We start from the raw sequence: 20,345 nt of genomic DNA, 5'->3' as shown, positions 1-20,345 counted from the left end.
AGTGAAGCTTATCAACTTCTGTAGAAATGGCTTAGAAAAAAGCTTTCTTCATTATCACTGATTATCTCAACATTGACATGGTGAGTGAAACCCAGTCCATCAGTGTCTACAACTTTACCATCTAATTCTTCTTCAGAGAAGACACTGTAGCACTTCAGTATCAAATCTTGCAGTTTACCAGTAAATTGAGTGACCCACTTAGATACCTTTAAAAGAGAATCTGAGATGTGAGCTGACACTGAAAACTCTGGTATCTTCTTCCCTTGGGCAAAAACTCTCAAGACTAAGTATACACCGGGCTTTCAGGGTGGCAGATTACTCTCTGGGATTTATTGCTTTGTTAATATGCTCAAGACATCATCTTTCACTGCTGCGAGAGCTGAGAGCACCGTCTGGATTTTTCTGCTCGCTGATCTTCTCTGGCTCCCTCGTTTTACACCGTTGGCTTTGGGCTGTATCCTGGGTTTGGGAAGAGACTCATTTGCCACTTCCCGTTAATCTGGTATCTCGTATTTCCTCTGTGTCGACAGTCATTCCCCTGCTTCTGGTCGCCCCTGGGATACTACTGTTAGAAATTTAAAAGCTGATCTTGTGACTACATAGGATCTTCCTGGATGCACTGTTTAAGTTTGACTTTTTAGTGACTTTAGTTTCATCTGTGTATCCATGATTTTGGGAAAGTGAAGAGAAAGGAGAGGTCCTTTCCTATTCCTTCTTTCCTCTAATCAACTGATCCCCTTGTTTTTTGTACTTTCTTCCCCTTATCTTCAGCAGAGAGCTCTTCTGTCTCATAGATTGGAGCTCTCTACACAGGCACTGCCCCTGCCTCTCCGGAGCTGCACTAAGCAAACAGTCACTTTCTTTGGTGCTAAATTCACTTCAGAAAATCATCGCCACTTCTACCCCCCTCTTTTTTCCCATTTTATGCCAGGGCATGAGACACTCTGCCGTGACATCAATGCGTTTTCTAATACAGACTTTGATATTTAATAGCTGAATGACTCCTTGTTACTGAGCATCATCTTTGTTTTGGGAGTGGGGAGGAGACAGTGGGATGAGCCGAGCAGTCATGCATCGTTACACAGAGAGTATGGTATGGATGTAAAAAACCACAATATATGCAGGGAAAGCATTTTCTTTAGCATATCCAGGAGGCTGGGAAGGAAAGCCAGTTGTATGATTCATGTTAGGTGCCATTGCTGCTGATCATGAATTTAGTCTTGATCTTGGCAAATCAGTCACACTTAGAGAGTGACAAGGAAATGTAGCACTGGTGACAGCCTGTATTGCAAATATTTTTAAAGTCTTGGCTAGAGCGCAGTGCTAGCCCAAAATATAGGCTCCAGGCCTCACTAGACAGGCACTCTTGTCAGGGGCAATTGCGACAATCTAATCTTTCTTAAATTAATGCCTTTCTACCCAGGGAGTTGTGCAAATCAGTCATGTTCCCTCAGTTTCCAATCATCAGCCTGTGCACTGCTTGGGGGATAGATTTCCTTGGCGATCCTGTGCACAAGGCTGCAGTTGACTTCTGCACGCAGCTGTCATCCTTCAGCATCGCTCCGACAGCACGGTTCACCCATTCTCATTTCATTTTTTAAACGGAATGATCCAGATCATCTCCTTGGCACCCTGATGAGGGGGAAAACATCCCTGTTGAGATGAGACAACCGAGAGACCAGGAGAATGCTTAAGGGCAGTGAGGCTTTATCCATCTGGCTGGTCAGGCTGTGGTCAGAATGAGAAGGGACTAATGCCTTTCCCAAGGGATGGAGGCCAGTGCTCACTGACTTATTAAGGCCTCCTGTGGAACTGAGGCTCAGACACCCTAAACGTGCTATCCAGGGCAAAGGAGCAGGCGCTACAGAGTAAGAGGGATTCTACAGTCTCTTAAGTGTATTGCTTTAAATCAACTCAAGGACTCTTCGTTTCAATGTCTTCTGATAGTACCTTCAGACAATACACCGAATAGTGGTAATTAAATTTTTACATTATTTTCAGCATTTAAATATAATTTAATTGTCAATAAATGTATATAGGACACCCCATTGATTGTGTGAGGTAAGTGAACAGCTAAAATAAGTCACACTTTATCCTTCTGTCTGAAGAATGTCCAGCCATCAAAATGCAGTCTCCATAATGGTCAAGAGAAAAATACCGCTGCCAAAATGACATTTGAACCTTCAAATGCTGAAGGTGATCCTTCCAGCACCAGCTCAAACGGTAGCTGGTAGCACTGAGAGACCAAGAGGACTAGTCTGTAAAGTGTGTGGCAAACATGTAGATACCCCAACCTGAGAACTTAGTGTCTGTGTAAGGCGTGAGATGTCTACAGGTGAGCAGATCAAATCCCATTTGAGTGTCAACTCTATGAACACCTGTTATCAGTCACTGTGGGCATTAATTATGTGCAAAATAATGGCAACAGGCCTCAGTTGGATTAACCTCACTCTCAGTGATTCTGCAGGGAGTTAGACCCTTTCCAAACACAGTTGAGAAAAGGTGACGTTGTCGTGTCTGTCTGAGGCACGTTGCAGTACTCAGCCAACCCTGCCTCTAGGAACCAGTTTCCCACCCTCTCTCTCCTCTGAGCAGTGGCTAACTCTGTGCTTGGAGTTTCACTTGTACAAGCAGGACTTAGGCAAAGATTGCCTCAGTTGCTTGTATTTCAAAGGTGACATCCTCTGGACAACGCAGGTACTGTGGCAGAACCACGTGTAGCTTTATCATTATTATCTGCAGGAGGTTGATGTCATTTAGAAGGGTAATTTCTGAGTTCTTTTGAGGACAGGCAGGAACGCCTCAGACCTGAGAGGGGGGAAAAAGGAGGTTTTGTCTGGAGCGTCACAGCAGTGTGAACTGCTGCAACTGGCTTTGAGCTCAGCAATTTGGAACAAACGTAACATTCATGTAAATGGAGAATAAGTACACGTACCAATAAATGGATAACTAACTGATCAACAAAATGTACAGTATTAGACATGAAAAACATGGCAAAGCTCTCTATGAAGTAGCTTTTTTCAAAGGGAGTTGGAAAAACAATACAAAAATCTCTTGCTGATTAAAACAGTTCAAATACCAATGGTATGTAACTGGCTATTTGGTACTATGTGAAAAATACTGATTTATTATCTAGGTACATCTTTTGATTCTTGACCTATTTATATTTTAGGGAAAAAAAATCTTAACCTAATGGGCTGAATCCCCTTCAAAAGTGTAAATGCATTCTCCAAACATTTCTCATGGACTTTTGAAGCATGCAAATGTGTCTTCATGCTGCAGTTTTATTTAGGCTTCTAGGGCAGTAAACTTAACCTGGAACATTCTTGTATTCTGTTTTGCTCAGTCCTGTAATATTACACAGAAGCTAGAATAGATGGCATTTCTCAGTTCAAAGGGTCTACTACTATTTATGAGGTCATTGTACATCTCATTGCAGGAAAACACTTTTAATCTTCTGGAGTTCTTTGGGGGATAACATCTAAGTTTTACTAATAAGTTTCACTCATTCTTGATGAATTTTTATTGGAGAATAATAAAATACATGTCACAAACCTCATCACCACAGTGGCTAGCTGGAGATTGGGAATATATTAATCCCAAGAATTAGTAATTTTGCTAGTGTCCAAAATATATGACACCTTCTGTAGTTCTACTCTTATGGGTTTCTTAATGTAAGCTTGTTGGATTTTAAGTTGAACTGTTAAATGTAGAAACACTGAGGACTTCTGACCAGTTGGTGTGCCTCTATCTGCAACTGTTAGCAGAAATAAGTGGAAAAAATATTTTTTCTAAAAAACTGTAGTATTCGGCTATAAGGGTTGGGGTTTTTTTACCAAATTTGTTGCTCATAGGCATTTTCAACTTGAAATCTTTGTTTCCAACCATTCCTTTTACCGAAACAATAGGGTTGGGTCGGTTTCTTTTTTATTATCTGATCTAATGCCACTCAACAGCAAGCTAAGTCAATAAAAGAAGCCTGCATCTCCAGGTACAAGCATGAGACTTACCAAGAACCACTTCTGTAATCTGAAACAATGAGTTTCTGTAGGATTGCCATCTTGGTGGATTTATGTTTTTAAGCGGTGGATTCTGACAGGTGGTCTGTGGGCATCTGACATGGGGTCCATGAACTACTTTGCTTGGTGTAGGGTTCATGAACTACTTTGCTTGGTCAAAAAAGGTGTGTAAGAAAAGCAAAGCAAAGCTATTTTCAGGAGGCTTAAGGTCATGCTATAGTGGACTGAATTTTTAGGAGATGGTAAACAAAAGTTTGAAAGCCCCCTGTATCAGAGTGCATGTTTAGTACTCTAATCTGGTTAATTGGGTGTTGTCATCTCCCTGGATTTAAGTATCATCGCTCCCTTTGTACAACCCATTATATTGTGTGCTGGTGCAGAGCATTTGATATTTCCTGCTGCAGAATTGGCTGCACTTGAGCAGTAGTATGTATTTATACCCTTATAAATGCATAGGACTTTGATTCCTTTGTAGATGAAAGGAAGCCATATAAATAGTAATTTCATTGCATAATTGTCTTACTGAATATTTTTTTAAAAATATTTAGTAGGATAGATGTAGTACATTAATACCAGTCAATTAAACTGCTTTGGGATCTTTTTGAGGATTAACAAATGCTCTCTTAGCTGCCTGGTGTTTATAGAACATACCACTATTTGTCTCAGAAAACCTACCTGAATATAAACGTTTCATGCCTTACCTTGTGTAGCACCAAGATTGCAACATCTTCTCACTAGAAGTGCCCACAAGGTTACAAACTTTTCTGAGAAATTTAGGCCTTAACCTGTGGTAAGCGTGAGAGTAAGAGCAGTGTATATTAATCATAAAGTTTTATATTTAGGAGGCATACATGAATAGTAAAAATAGTAAAAATCCTTCAACTTTGGAGGAGGTTCTTGAAGTCTTTAGATTTCTTCAGGGTCCATGACCTTTTCCTCAGCTCCTTTAAGGACAGGCGCTGAAGCTATTCCAATAGTCTCGCTTGTTGAGCTCACTGAAGTAGCAAAGCTGAAATCAAACCTGTGTTGTATACCGATATTTTGTGTTTCTTGTTATGCACTTCATTAAACCAGAGGGGTTTTTTTTTAGATAAGCATTTGTCATCTCCATGTCAGATTTCTCAAAGAACATGGTGAATTAACAAGACATGTTTAATGCAATCTTGACAGAAAGGTTAATGAGAATTCAGAAGGTGGCAAGGAGGGAAATAACATGTACTGCTCCAGGTGAAAACTACAAGGAACTAGAATAAGTTGTAATTCAGCTTGTCTTAAACGGAGGAATTTATTTGTTTTACAGTGAATGTAATTAAAAATGTTTGAAGCAAATTCCCCCCTTCAGTAATATTCACTACTGTCTGTCAATTCATACTGCTGTAGAACCTAGAAGGCGGGTGTCCACTGGGCTGAATGATTTTGCCAAAAATGTGTTTGAGACAGGGGTCTTCTGCCCTGTGTACTTTGAAGGGAAAAGGATTCGTGCATCTGCCTGGTTCGGACCCTGTAGGATCAAGGTCTTATGGCTGAGAAAAGCAGAGGGAAAAGTGGAAATGAAGGCAAATGTCATGGTCGCATCCTGATGAGAGTGGGTGCTGTGTTTTATGGCCACATGGCTTTCTCCCATCGTTCCCCTTGTTCAGCCAGTCCAATTAGTCAGAGGACTGAGAAGGGGCCACAGGACAGTGAGGCGTGTGGCTTCCTTGCACTTAACCATGACACCTGCAGACTTCTGCATATTTATATAGCTTATGGAAAATTCCAAGAAGTTCTCATGCCTCCCTCTAAAGCTGCAACAACTTCCATTGAAGAGGATGATTAAAGCATAGAGCAACTAAGTTTGAGTAGCTTTCTGTTCTTGAGCCGTCTGTGGCTGTTGATGATTTGCCCTATGCAATGAATGCTTTTGCATTGAGCCAGAAAACACCCTTGAAGAGAAGTCAGCAATAAGTAAGGATTGCAAATACAGTATTTGTTCTTTTCGGGGAAGCTACCAATCTTGATGATGGTAATCACAGGGCTCCTTTTCTAACTTGATTAGAATCATAGTTGTGACTGCCAAATCAGACAAATTGGCATGTGATGGTCGAAACTTAAAACCCTATCAATTACATACGCCCTTCTGTCTACAGTTACCTTTGCACTAAGGTCAACCTGATTACTTTTGTTGTTAGTAGAGCTTGCTTGTTGTATGTTTTATGTGTAAAGCCAATATTCTTTTTAAAATCCTTCTTTCTGCAGCGAAAGTCAAAACAGGAGAAAACTTGGTTATTTACATTATGAGTCATCTGCCAAAGTTCAGGCATTGGAAGTTGTGTTCTTGACAGGAAGAGGGAACAAGAAAATCATAACAGTTTATTATGCCAACTCATAGCTAATTATACAAGCTTAAATAAAAATGTCATTTGCACCAATTTAGTTACCTTGTTCCAAGCTCCATGCCTGAATTCAGTTAAGACATCAAATCCCTTGTTCCAATATCCAGACGATGTGATGTAAGGGTTGTAAAACAAGGGGATTAGCTGCTTTTGGGTAACTGCCTTGTAGGAGACTTGTATTCCAGGATCTTCTCCCTTTATGTGTGAGCAGAAGATGCATCAGTGCTAGAGGTGCTTAAAAGTTGTGATCCTAAATGCCCCGAGAGGTGCCTTTCCTGAGAGGTGCCAGCCTCTTAGCATGGAAAAAATGACTTTTTTCAGTTTCAGAATTTTTATTTTGAGCTTTTACCAGCAAACAGCTTATGTGAGCCATTTAAAACATCAAAGGAGGTGTTTCTTGGCTTGGGTACATCTTTAATTTAAAGCAGATTTATTAAAAGGCCAAAACAGGATAACACTGCAAAAGGATTAGCTGTGGTTACTTGATTTCTGAGCAAACAGACTAATTCTGCTTTCTTTGTATGGGTGTCTTTCACGGTGAGTCCATTCACTGAGCATTGAACTAGGCCTGAGGTTTGGTTTTTTTCCTTTTTTAATTTTTTGTTGTTTCTATTGTCATCTTTAGAAATCAGAAGCATTGCTGAAAGCTTCAACTTCAAAGCTTAAGCCAGCTTAACTCTTCGTTGGTTGCTATGCTCCAAAATACATTCCTGAAGCTTCTTTGCTAGTAACTGCCAAATGTTTTGTTTCAGCGCTTCTTAGCATTGGGGCTTTCAGTTTGGCTTTTGTTTTGATTTATTGTTCACAAAATAAAAATTCTGAGAAGTCAATTAAAAAGTAGATTGGCATTCTTAGCACTTAAATCTTGTTATTCTGAAAACAGCCAGAGCAGTGGTACTGCAGAATGCTGTTGATTTTATATTAGTACTTACACTTCAGATTTGCTCTGTCTATAAACAACTGACAAAAACTCTCTGAGATCTGAAAGTTTACTTGATACTGTACACTTCATACATCGGTAACAAGGAATGGACACTGCTAGAGCCACGTCATAGTCAGTGAAATCTGGGCAAACCTGTTGGGAACTAGTTAATCTAATAGATTTGATGGAAAAGGAATGGGATAACTATTCTGGAGACGAGGACTGGCTTCCTGGAATTTATTATCAGTGATGTTATTTGGGAACAGGAAAACCTAGACTGGCCTTCGCCTCTCACGTGGAAAGACAAAGTTTGGTTAGAAAAGGATGACGCACCTTTTGAAAAGCAAGCATCACGCTGTAAAAGCTCCCATTCCCACTTTTACAGAGGTACTTCAGGACTTGGTCGTGTGTTTGGCATATGACTGGTAGCTCAGGTAGATTACTGAGTTTGGTAATAAAGAAGTAGACACTTTAGCTGTTCACTGCACCGCCAAGTTGTCAAGCAAGCCAGGGTGGTCTTTCAGTGTATCTAAATACTTTTCCCCACCACCACCATTTTTTACTCATTCTAGAAACAACAACACAGTGAGTTTTAAGAAGTCATTGCTAGTGAAGGATATATGGGCTCAGGAGCCCAGAGTACAGCACCTCACCTGACCCTTGTTCTCTCAGTCTCTCCTGGAAGCTCCCCAGACCCTTGTCCACATGGGCTCTGAGATGGTTCTAGATACTTCCTACTTCTCTCCAATAATTTTATAGCACAGGCCCTGGGAAGCACAAAGCTTTATGAGCATGATATGCTAGTTTAAGTGTTACTCTGTTATTTGTGGCAAGGTTGCTAGAGAAGGAAGAGACAGCAGAGAATAAATTCAATAGACTAATTCACCAGTGTTTCAAAAGGTGAAGCAGGTGCAGTAGCAACTTTCCTTCAACTTTAATTTGTAAAAATATAGATGTTGGAGAGAAGGTTAAAATGTACTTTTGAACTATTCTCAGCCTGCAGAGCCATAGCGGACAGAATCTCATCCCTAATAACATACTGTCAGATGCATCAGACACCTTAAAGTAACTGCAAATGCAGTACTAAATACAGAACCCTCACCTAATGCCAATGGCCGGTTCCTTGCTTTTTAAGCTCCTTACGAGCTACACTTCTACAGAAGACGTGACTTCACAGTTACCAATTGATGGGGAGAGTTGCTTGAGATATTTTTGAGATGCTAAAATACTACCATCGTACCAGTTGCATAAAAACCTGAAGGGCATTTGTCTACCCCTTATAGTAGTTGCCAGATGCTGGTTTTTTGCCCAGGTATGGACAGATGGATATGAGAATGACTGAGTAGATGGAGCATTGCTTCATCTGAAATCTAGATTGACAGAGCTGCACGGCATAGCTAAATTGCTCTGTTTAAAATGTCATTGCCCGCATGGAAACCCTGTGCTTGGTGATCTGAATGTCTTGCATTGCCTTCCCTCTGCCATATGTAGGCAGTTGCTTAGCTGGTAACTGGAGTATCTGTATGTGCATAGAGCCACAGATCGTTACCTCTTGATTATGTTCACGTTATCTGATGTGTTGTCTCCATGAGAGAAATTAAATTGTCTTTAGTAATTTGAAGCAAGTAAAAATGACAAATCATCGTTCTCATGTGATCAGTAAATGGCTACAGAACAATAATGCATCTCAATTACATGGCAACTACATTTCAAGCAGCATAGATTGTTCCAAATCTCCAGTTGTTTTTCTGTGATTTTCTTTACTTTTAAACTCAGATGGCTTTGGTCTATTAAAAAAAATTTAAGTAGTTTCTTTCCACTTTGAATAACACTATTAGCTATGAACTCTCAGCTCATAATTATGAAGAGTTAGAATAGAGAATGATTTCACAGAGACAAAAGCAACATAATATATATAGAAATGAAAGAAAACAAATGCAGTAGGAAAGTGATTTTTTTTTTTTTTAAAGTCCACATCTTAGGATGTGGGAGCCTAGTGTATTGGAAAGCAAAAACTCCCACGTGCAGCTAGAAAATGGTCATCATTAGTTGAGCTATCATGCAAATCCTGCAGGAAGAAAAAGGAGTAGACATTTAGCAACAGGAGATGCTTTGGTATGTGAATATAGAATATGGGATATAAGATAAATTTATAATTTTTTAAAAAATAAGCCAGAATTGCTGCCTACATTTGCATTTGGATTCTGATCCTGCAAATATTTCTGACTGGAGATGCTAATTCTCTAAAGACAGTTTATAGCAGTAATTACCAGGCATAGCGCATGACGATGCCACACAATGAAGCATCCTGCAGAGATCCCCAAGTTAGTGCCAACCTGCGGCAGCGAGTCCCTGCGTGGGAGGAGGCTCAGGTGCAGAGCTGCCTCTTGGCCCCTGGGGACAGGTGACTTTCCATCATCTCCTTGGTGCCTCAGCTCCCGCGCTCGTGCCCAAGGCACCAGCTCGCACAGCGCAGAGGGTGGGCATGACCTGGGTACTCAAAAATGATCCGTGGAGTCACCAAAATCAAACCACAGGCTGAAACCCAGATTTCAGTCTAAGAATGTGACTGCTGGGGAGAAGACAAGCGTGTGCATACCTTGTAGTAGCTTCTGCAGATAACTAACAGGAGGCAGAATCAGAGAGCAGGGTGGTGTTTGTGTTAAATTTAAGGGAGAAGGAGGGATGGGTGTCTTTATTTTGACTCTGTCATTCATAGTGACAGAAGTGCTTTGTCTTCATTTGCCTTTTAACTTGTCTTGGTCTTATTCAGCCAATGAAAGAAAAGTTGAAATCAGCATTGCACAAATGTTTCTGCTTATGAATTCACTCTTCTGTGTCAAGTTCCAGCCCCACTTGGCCCCTGCTGCTCCAGTAAGCCCCTGTATTTACCAGATGATAAACCAATGGAGGTAAGCCCCCCCATCTTGGCCTAGGTGTTTCCAGAACTAGCATCTAAATTAGCTGTCAAAAAAACCCAAACTTAATTTCAATATGACATGCTAGATTTTGGTGCCTAGAACTATGTTCTTGTTTGCTTACAAAATGGCAACCATTTATTTTCACCGTTACGTTGCATTAATAAACAGTCCCTTGAATGTCCTCCGCCTCCTGCATCCAGTGCTGTGACCTTATATGCTGTATCGTCTAGCTGATGCAATTAACTGCATTTTTTAAAAATGCCTGCTTCATGTTGAGCTGATTGCCGGCTATTTCTCAGGGCAATTTATTTTGTACTAGAACAGTGTTTTGTCCTTCAGTGGTCTGTCCAGAAGTCCTCAAATGAGCTGATTTTGCTCTGTCCATAAGGGCAGTTGGCAGTAGCATGAGTACATGATAATTTCCTTGGTTTGCAGCCCTGCCATTCAAACACTGAGATGGTTCAACATGCCTACAAGCAGTCGCCTTACTAACTCTTCAGCTATCAGTGGGCTTGGGAAATGGCTTCCCCCGCTCTGCCCCTTGTTGGTTTTTTTTGTTTGTTTGTTTGTTTTTTAAGTCTGTAGTTCTTTCTTCTTTGGGTAGTTTTAACCAGCAGGGTAACATTTAAATGCAAAGCTCTCGGCTACTTTGGGTCCAGTTCCAAATATGAAAGATGAACCGAGCAGTCCTTTCAACCAAACGAATGGCAGAACGCTTGGAATGGAGCCGAGTTTGCTCTGTAGCCTGATGCAGCGTGGTCGGGTGCTTTGCTCCAGCATCATCGCTTTAGCTGTGCCGTTACCCTGGGTTTCCGCACCGGCATTTCCAGCTGCTGTCCTGGGAGCAATGGGTTGGGGTGCCTGACCCACGGCTCTTCTCCCCCTTCTCCTGGCTGTGGTGTGTAGGACTTACACCCCACAGTCAGAGACTCTCTCTTAAGCATCTCTCATGCACGAATTTGAAAGCAAGGAAGAGGCATGAACTCTTCTTAGGAGCAGAGCTGACCCTCTACTGACTCTCCTCACAGAGGCAGTCAGGCTCTTTGTTTTCTAAAACACCTCCTTGACTTCAGCTGATGAAAACAAGGAGCCCCTTCTGCTCTTCTCCTACTGAGAAGTTGAAACCTGGTTTAGGGAGGTGTGCACAGTTCTAACTATAGTGTGGGGCCACAAAATATGAAATTAGTGCCATCCTGAATCGCATGACAGCTGCCTCTTGCAACTCAGCTCGCTCTTTTCTGAAGCCCAGGAACCGATTGCCTCTTCCTGGAGGATGAGCCTTCTGTCCTTCCAGTTGCTCTGGAGTTGGTGGTCAGTTGTTTAAACTTATGCTGTAAGAATAAAAAACATGTAACTTATTGATTGCATATGGCTCAGACTGAACAAAAAAAAGCAGCTGAAAATTTAAAAAAAAAAAAAAAGTGATGTTACATTTTAAAATCTTAACATCAACAAGTTTAATTGTAGGTACCTGAGCCATGTGCTTTTGGAGCACCTGCGGCCGGCAATATTAATGATATGACCTCCTGACTTAAAGAGTGATATTTAAAAATTGCCCAGGTCTCGTGCTTTCCCGCCGTTCTGTGGTTAATTTTACCCCAAGGGCAAAGTCCTGCAGCTCTCCCTCATTAGAGCTGCAGGATTGCAGAGGGCAGAGCTGTGGAGTGCAGAGCAATTTGTGGTCCTCAGAGCTTGGCTGCATGAGACCTTTTGACATTACTGCATTCATCTGTGTAAATCTCTTCAGCCTATTTAATATCAGTGCCTTGGAACCTGGGTCTCTTTCGTCTTGACCCACACGTGGAAGCTGTTCTCTTTTTTTTCTAGCAGACTATGAACCACTAGCCTGTCAGCTAAGTGTGCAATGAGAGACTTTCTCAAATCTTTGGCTGTTTACCTGAGATATAATAAGGTCCTTCATGTCATTTCTTGCAGAAATAGGAATTCCTGAGCCCATCAGCTATAACATCTGCTTCAAGGCAACAGTTAGCATACATTTTAAAAATGGCTCGATATGTATTTACACAATATGTTGTTTGTGTTAATCAGAGTTTATTCCACCACTGGTATGCGTGCATAACTCCCATAACTATCAGCACCAGCTATGTATTCTCATAAGAACAACAGAGCTCCTAATTAGAACTCCAGGTTTTTAAGATATCTTTGTACAGCTTTTATTGCAAAAGTAAACTGCTTTATGTTCACCTGGCAGCTATTCTAATGGAAAACAATTTTTTCACCCTCCCCAACCTCCACTTTATTTTTATTGCAATAATGCAAGCCAGTCCCACCCAGGAGCAGAGCCTGTGCAGGGCTGTAGGGAGCTCATCCTTCCAGCAGAAGGAACAGCAAGTGTATGCCCAGACAAACGAGATGACTATACTACCTAGCAAAAATGCTAGTCTGGCCATAGAATAGCCCCTTTTGTCCGTATAAAGCCTACCCAAGTGGTCAGTCCTGGGGACTGAGCTTGGTCTGTATGTTCAGCATCCACTTTTTCTGTTGCCCCATCCCAGCCCCTCTCCTTCCCCAGAGCCCAGGGCAGCGGGGTCTGGTTTGCGAAGAGGCGGCAGAACTGCACGGCAGGGAGGAGGAGCGCTGAGGGACCACGCAGCCCAGAAGTTGAGACTCGTGTCGGGACTTTGCATTAGTGTCTGACTTTTTACAAACTTCAATTCACACAGTTGACTTTGCTGTCTCCCAACTGGGCAGTTGTTTTCAGGATTTCAGGTTTTACAGAGCTGAAAAAGTTTGTAGAATTCCCATTAAAACTTTTTTATGTACATGTTCAGCAGGATGCAATGGGAGTGCACCATATGATATTTCTTTTGGGACTTGAAGAAAAGATACTGAACCTTTTTAGTTATTGTGCCAAGTTTTTGTTGTTGTGGGTTTTTTTTTTTTTAAAAAGTCTCTTGGACTGAGGGTGTTCCAAATATAGTAAAATTTCTTCCATCTGATGAAAACTGGAAATTGGAGGCTTACGAAGAAAATACTGATAAGAGTCCTGGCTAAGGAAGCACTGCCTTAAAGCACGTAAACAAACAACCCCTCTCAAATGGGTGTCTGAATTCCAATGGATTCTAATTATCTGCTAAGACAGATAGGTACAAAAAAAACCTACTGATATAAAGAAACTCTGGACTAAAAAATATATATGCTGTAATTTCAGGAAGTGTTAGCTTCTGCCGGTGGCAGGTACTGAGTAAAAGATAAGGTAGAAAATAATGAGCTTTTGGTATTTGTATCTGAAGTTTAGGAGAGACGTATTATGAGTGAACAAAAGAGGCACCATAAAACAAACACTGCACCAAAATAATTCTCAGTGGAAATGTAAAAAGCTGCAGGACGCTAAAGAAGATGCAGTGTCTTCCAGGCAAGAGCACTGTTCAACAACAGAGTTTTAGAGCCACTGCTATTAGTAAGATGTAACATTTCAGAGTTTTAACATACATTTTAATTAGTCTACTATAAAATTTAACCTCCTATTCCAATATTCAGTCTTTTGAGAAAGAGATTTCATGGTAGTTTATCTTCATCATGTGTATTGTCTGCTAATTCTTACATACTCCCACCAACAAAAATATGCTTCTCTCCTTTTTAATTCACCTTTCAATTTGTGACAGAAGCAATAGAAGTTTGGCAGCTAACATTTTCTCCTTTGTCAGCATAACTACAAGAAATTTTAAATGATAGATTTCACATTACCAATTTCAGACATTAAGACCAAAGCAGGGTCTCAGAGACCCTCCGCCCCTGCTGAACAGATTCTGTTACATCTGCATTCCCAATGAAAGGTGCTGTCAGACCTCGGCTCCAACAGTGTTTACCCTATATATTGTAATTAGAACCACAACGAAGAAACACACAGCTCTGTCATTACTGAGCGAGCTGCCAGTCTCCATCCCAGCATGTGTAGTTAATGCATCAAATATTGTCACTGTGCGCAAAGTCCATCCTGCTGCTGGGAGCGTTTGTTGTCGCGGTGGTCCTGTCTGCTCTCCTCCCCGGGCAGGGGAGCTGTTAGCTGATCGCAGCAGGGACCGGCTGGGTGTCTGCTGGTGGCAGGAGCAGCTTCCAAAGGGATTGAAAAGATATTTTAAAGACGTGTAGATGTGGTGCTTAGGGACACGGTTTAGTGGTGGCCATGGCAGTGCCAGGTTAACGGTTGGACTTCACGATCCTAAAGGTCTTTTCCAACCTAAACAATGCTCTATGTTCTATGGTTCTGTGCTGCCTCACCTGTGGCTGACTGGCTGCCGGAGGGAGTTTCAGCTCAGCAGCAGGGCACGGAGGTGCGCATCGCTCGGTACCAGCTGGATCTGGCTGCTCCGTACCGATGCTCCCGATGGCCAGCAGCTGCCCAAGTCCTGCCGTCCCCTCTTTCACCCCGCCGCGGCCCTACTTGGCTGCATTTTAGGCAAATACGTGAGTTCCTTATATCAGGATGCAAAGCTCTTGAAGAGATTAATGTGGTCTGGAGGCTGAGCTGTCCACATCAACATTCATTAGTCAAATATACACCCTTGTGTAAAAGATCACAGTAACTTATTCAACAATACTACTGACGTGCAGGTTAGATCAAAACCGGGCTGCCAAAAGATGAAAGCCGGTATAAAGGCAGAGATACGCTGTTTTATTACATCATTAAAAAAAAAATCTAGATTCTACTCTAGCGGGGACTGCAAGCTGGAGACTGACAGACAAGAATAAAATAGCTGGGAATAAATTTTATGTAGCTATTTTCTTTCTCCCTCAAATGCGAATGCTTATGCAAAACACATTGCTGTAGATTCACTGACAATAAAGAGGGAATCATTATACGAGTAGTGGATTCTCAGGGGAACACTTTAGCCAAAACACACTCTGCAATAATTTCCCACATCTTAGTTGAATAAATTAATTTATGAATTTTCCGTGAATATGTACAACCGTTTCTCCCCTCATATATTTTATTGATCTGCATATACATTTAGCAACAAATAACAGAGCTGCTTTCCCATTTGCAGTAAAATAGTTTAGAGATGTTTATGTGGGCCTTGGGGTTCATAGTAAACAAATGCAGTTCAAACATCAGGGAGGTAGCAGAGAAACATGAAGCTTGGCAGGACCCAGGGAGCTTTACTAGGAGAAGAGCTCAGCGGAGAGCCGGGGCATATCCAGTCGTAGCACCAGTGAGACGCGTTCCCTGAAATCAGAGGGACCAGCCCCAAACTGCGGGACTGCTCCTAATGAGTCCTGTGTAGACTTACTGCAAGGAGCTTCACAGCTCATGTCTGCAAAACTGCAATGTTCCTTTGGTGTGAAAGGCTAGATCACTCCCTCATTTATTATGTTTTGTCCTGTAATGTGTATCTTTTTATTTTCACATGAGTAGGAGATGAGGATGGCAAAAGGAAAGAGGGTATTTGGGTTTTCTCCACAAAAGCAGAAACGCAATGTCCATGGTTTGGGGGAAGCCAATAGGCTCCTTCTAGACTGTAGACTCAGTGGCAGAATAGTCCAAAAACTTTATTATTGCTCCACAACACATCTTCTGTGGTCACTCTGCCTCTGAATATCACTTAGTTTGGCTTAGGCAATGTCATTAAATCCAAAGCTGAGCTACTCGTGGGTTATTACAGTAAGTAAGCACACCATCACATGGGTCATATGATATCTCCATGTTTTTCTTTAGGGAAGGGAAAATCAGCTACGTACAGTGATTAGGTGTTAGAAAGTAATCAGTATTATCCTAATTTAATATTTATAATGACAGAGTTCTTTTGTTTTCCACCGAGCTGCCACCTCAGTTCTATATGTGTACAAACAAACATCCCAAACAAGCAGGGTAAGAATACAATGTGGTTAATCGTAGGTGTAAGTAGCCCAGTTTAAGCAGTTTCTTTTTTGGTTTATTTTGAGCTTTTTGGTTGTCATTTTTATCAACCATAATAGCTGAGGAAAACCTTGCCTTGCTGTTTCCAAGTGTAAAGCTGTTTCTTTCTTAACTGCATGTAATAATGGGCTTGCAATAGGCCTTACCATCTTAAAGGTGATATTTTGAAGTATAATTGCTAATGCTTAGATACATAATTTACATTTATTATGCATAATAAAATATGTAACTAATTGATGTTCTGTAAGGGATTAAATGATCAACTCCAGCTGCAGGAAGATGATTTATGCCTGTGTGCTCAATAACGTATTGACTATCAGAATACACTGCAGAAAGAGTTGTCGCCGTCAGGACTGTGTGCTCCGAGAGCTCTTTCTCCTGTGCTCCTCTCCTTCTGATGTGCTCTCTCTTCTGTTTGTGTTTTGTGCAAAGTGCATTTATGGAGCAAACAGATGAAAAATAAGTACTTATATTCCCTTCAGTCTTGCAAGAAATTAGTGTAAAGTGCAAGCTAAGCTTGAGCATGTTTGTGCGTGGACGTGCATTTTCTAAATTGGAAGGGCAGAACATCACACAGAGTGTGCAACCACCATGGCGCATTGAAGTTCAGATTGGCCGGGAGATAATGTCAACAGAACAGGATGTAGGCACAGGATAATGGTCTCCTGCTGCTAGATTAAAGCCTGGGCAAAGATGAGCCCTTTTAACAAAAACAAACAGAGGCAAAGCCAAGATATTTGCAGTACTTTCAAAGCAGGAGGTAAATTTATTTTGTAACAACATCCTGTTCTGTCCTCTTGGCTTCCACTGTACCAAAATAACAGAAGATGGTGCTGTGATTTTCATCAGTGGCTGTTGCGAGACGAGCTCCATTTGCCCACTGTATCTTTGTTGGGACACGCCGTGGTCTTACGCTGTGTGTCCTTCACCCTTTAGAAAAGCTGCACATTTCAAAACACATTGTGGCGTACTGTGTAAGCATGCTGGCCTACTTTTAAATGAAAAAGAATTAATCTATAATAAAACTCAGCCTTATCAAAGGGATGTTACCATCCAACATTTCCAATTTCCTGGGCAGGAGGCAGCGCTGCAGGCAAAACTCCCCCTTCCATTAAAAGCCCTCGGATCAGTGCTTGAAGACAACAAAAATGGGATTGAATTCAGTTCATTAGGTATCAAGCCAAAGAGAACACCTCCTGCATTTTTGTTGCTGCTTCTGTGTGCTTTTTTCTTTTACTCCTTTTTATTAGTACATTAGTCCAGTCTCCAGCAACGGTGCTGCTGGGCAAGGTATCCTTGGGGCAGTAACTGCAGAGAGGACAACTACACAGGCACATAGCTGTTAGGGGAAAGTCAGCACTAAAATATATGTGATGCAAACAGCAAAGACTATGAATAGTCACTATGTTATAAATCTGGGATTTTTGACTAGCATACTTTTGCAATATTAATTTTCCTGAGTTGTCTCATTCGTCCAATACTGCACATGTCCTGCTGTCCTAAATGGTTTGAATGTGGTGACTGTCAAGAGGTGCTGTAAAATCCCATCTGCTGAGGTTGCAGGGAAGGGAAAGGAACAAGTAACAGTATGCAGAAATAGGGAGCTATACTGTACTGCTCATAGTTTAATTTCCACTCTTCAGTTTTAAGATTTTGTTGTATTTCTGGAGTTGATGGCATGATGCATGGCCATTTTTAGGGATGGTGCTGTTAACTGTTAAAGCAACTTATTGGTAGGAGTCATTTAAAATTTCCTCCTTGCTGAGAGAAGCTGACGTGTTGAAGGACCGGTCTCATCAGCTGATGAGCCGATTTCTTTTAGTTCTCGCTATTGTGAAGACTGGTGTCTTTTCATGGATGTTATTCAGGCCAAGCCCATTGCTTGCAGTGGAAGTTGAGAGCTCCCAGCTCCTCAAAAGACCAAACTAATAAATCAGTGGTGGTAACGGGTGATAGTATGATTTCACACCTGAAACGTAGTAACGCAGCATAGGAAACACATAGGATTCTGGAGGTTTGTATTTTATCCCCAGCTTTGCCACTGATCTCTCAGGTGACCTGGAAGAAATTGTTTCAACTTTCTATGCCGCAGATTCCAAGTATATAAGCGGCGAATAATAACAAGACTTGATGAGGCACGTTTAGAAGTGCCACACAAAACTCTGCGTAGGAAGTAGCTATTAGCGTTGTTATCTGTAATACTAAAAACAATGGTATTTTCAATAGAGATTGAAGTTTTGCAATCTGTCCAATGACTTTACTGCTAAATGCAATTTCTAATTTAATCCACAGCTGCTGCTTTTATGTCTTGTCCTAATTCAAAACGTATCCTTGCATTTTTTTACGGTTCTAGTGCAAGTTGGAGTTTCATGCGTGTACTTCTGGCAAAACCATCACAGCTCGATGCGAAGGGCCCTGCCCCTGCCTTCCAGGTCCCGAAAATTCAAAACACAAGGTGGAGAAGACTGGTGAGTTGAGCCGTTAATGGAATTATAGCACATTAATTGGTTCCCATTATGTTCTTAGAAGAATGTAAGAAAGGCATTTCTTAACTAGTAGATTTTATACGTAACACTTTCTGAGAAAAAGCTAAGGTACAATTAATCCTTTTCTAAACACATACTGCTTTCAAACAACTACTGCAAAACTAACACCCACTTACTAGAGTCTCCTAGGAAAACTGGGTTCTGGTTAACGATTCTCATTTTTGAGTGAAAATGTTTTGAGTGAAAATGTTTTGAATGAAAATATTGAATCATCATAAAAGAAGATAGAAGTACTACTTAATGCTTCATTACTTCGTAAGTAAAAAAAAAAGATCAGTAGCCTGTGTGTTAACCAAAAGTCATTTAAAGTCACACATATATAGCACATGGGATCTGAATTATAATTTTTTGTCTTAATTGTTATTATCGTTGTCATTAGAAGTGAAATAAATATATATACATATCTGTATTTATGTATGAAACTGTTTCAACTACAAAGTCGTTGCAAATAATGCTGTGTAAAACTGAAGGCTGGAGTCTCAGCACAAGTGGCCGTTTTCCCCGCCAGCTCCCCAGTGAGTTCTGTCCGCAGGTCTGCGAGCCCGGTGAGCTAATTCACACCCCCAGGTCTTTTCCAAGGAAGTAAGCACAAGCTGTCTCGGAGTGACCTCATCCAAAGGGATTTAGTTCGTGCAAAAGAGACCGACTAAAAGCCAAAGTCCAGCAGCAGGGCAAGTGCCACAGCCGGGTTCTAAGAGTTTCCACCCTGCTATGGGGAAAGCCCTTAGGAAGGGAAAAGAGTTGTTGCTTGTGGCTGAGATTTCTTGATATATGGGCAGATGTGCTGGTGAGGGCAAAGTGAATACAAGCCTGTTTTTAAGTAGAGTGTTGTCTCCCCTCCTAGGAGGAGTGCTAAGAGGGTTAACTCACAGCTCCTGGGCTCCTCTCTGTATTAGCAGCTCACAAAGCCAAAGCAGTGAGTTACGCAGAGTTTGCTCTGTAAGGTTAAGCAGCGAAATGTATTTATTTGCCTTGTTCACCACATGGAGCATAAAAGAGATGAAGCTTGGACAATGGTCTGTTTGACCCAAAATATTTGAGAACTTCTTTTCGCTCTTACTCCTCCCCTCTACGGACACGTTCTGACAGCAGCAGGCACAGAAACAGAAAAAAAAGTTTAAACACCACGTCTTCTGGTTAGTTCAGGCCCTGTCGCTTCAGCTGAAGGCACTGCTGAGCCTGCTGGTGCTGCTCCACACACTGTAGCCTCTAGCACAGCACCAGTTGTCACATGAAGCCTCCACCTGCTTTCTAGAATCACAAGCAGTGATTCTTGAAAATTCAGGTTTATTCCATTTTTCTGCAAATCACAGACATTTTTCTGCATAGCTATCAAGCTTAGATGAAGTATTTTAGATGGCAAGGCTCTGAAATCAATATATATAACTGTAATATTGCTTTATGTGGCTTGAATCTTTTGGTTACAGAATACTCACTGATAAATTGCCTTATTCATATTTTCTACTTCTTGTAGTCAGGCACAAACATATACTTTTCTCATAAGCTGCTCCCTATATGCCCTCTTTGTTGCCCGTATCAGAAAAAGTATCAAATTAATAAATCTGCAGTGACATTTTAAGCTTAGAATTTCATTCACGCAAGAGAAAAAAGATTCTAATAACCGTTATCTTGATAAATGCAGTTTGACAGGGTATATGTATTCTGAAACCCAGGGTTTTGTTTT

At 41.3% G+C, this 20,345-nt stretch overlaps 1 protein-coding gene across 1 annotated transcript in view; it reads left to right on the top strand.

Moving 5' to 3' along the window:
* The window catches only part of SPOCK1 (SPARC (osteonectin), cwcv and kazal like domains proteoglycan 1), a 315,620-nt gene that overhangs the window by 231,622 nt on the left and 63,653 nt on the right, over nucleotides 1-20,345 (top strand). The window contains exon 6 of the mRNA XM_075766315.1: nucleotides 18,469-18,583. Coding sequence (XP_075622430.1) covers nucleotides 18,469-18,583 — 115 coding nt within the window. The remainder of the gene's footprint in view (nucleotides 1-18,468; nucleotides 18,584-20,345) is intronic.

The sequence above is a fragment of the Balearica regulorum genome, chromosome 14 (assembly GCF_011004875.1).
Source record: "Balearica regulorum gibbericeps isolate bBalReg1 chromosome 14, bBalReg1.pri, whole genome shotgun sequence".
In the NCBI taxonomy this organism is placed as follows: Eukaryota; Metazoa; Chordata; class Aves; order Gruiformes; family Gruidae; genus Balearica; species Balearica regulorum.
This window is presented reverse-complemented; position numbering and strand designations above follow the sequence as displayed.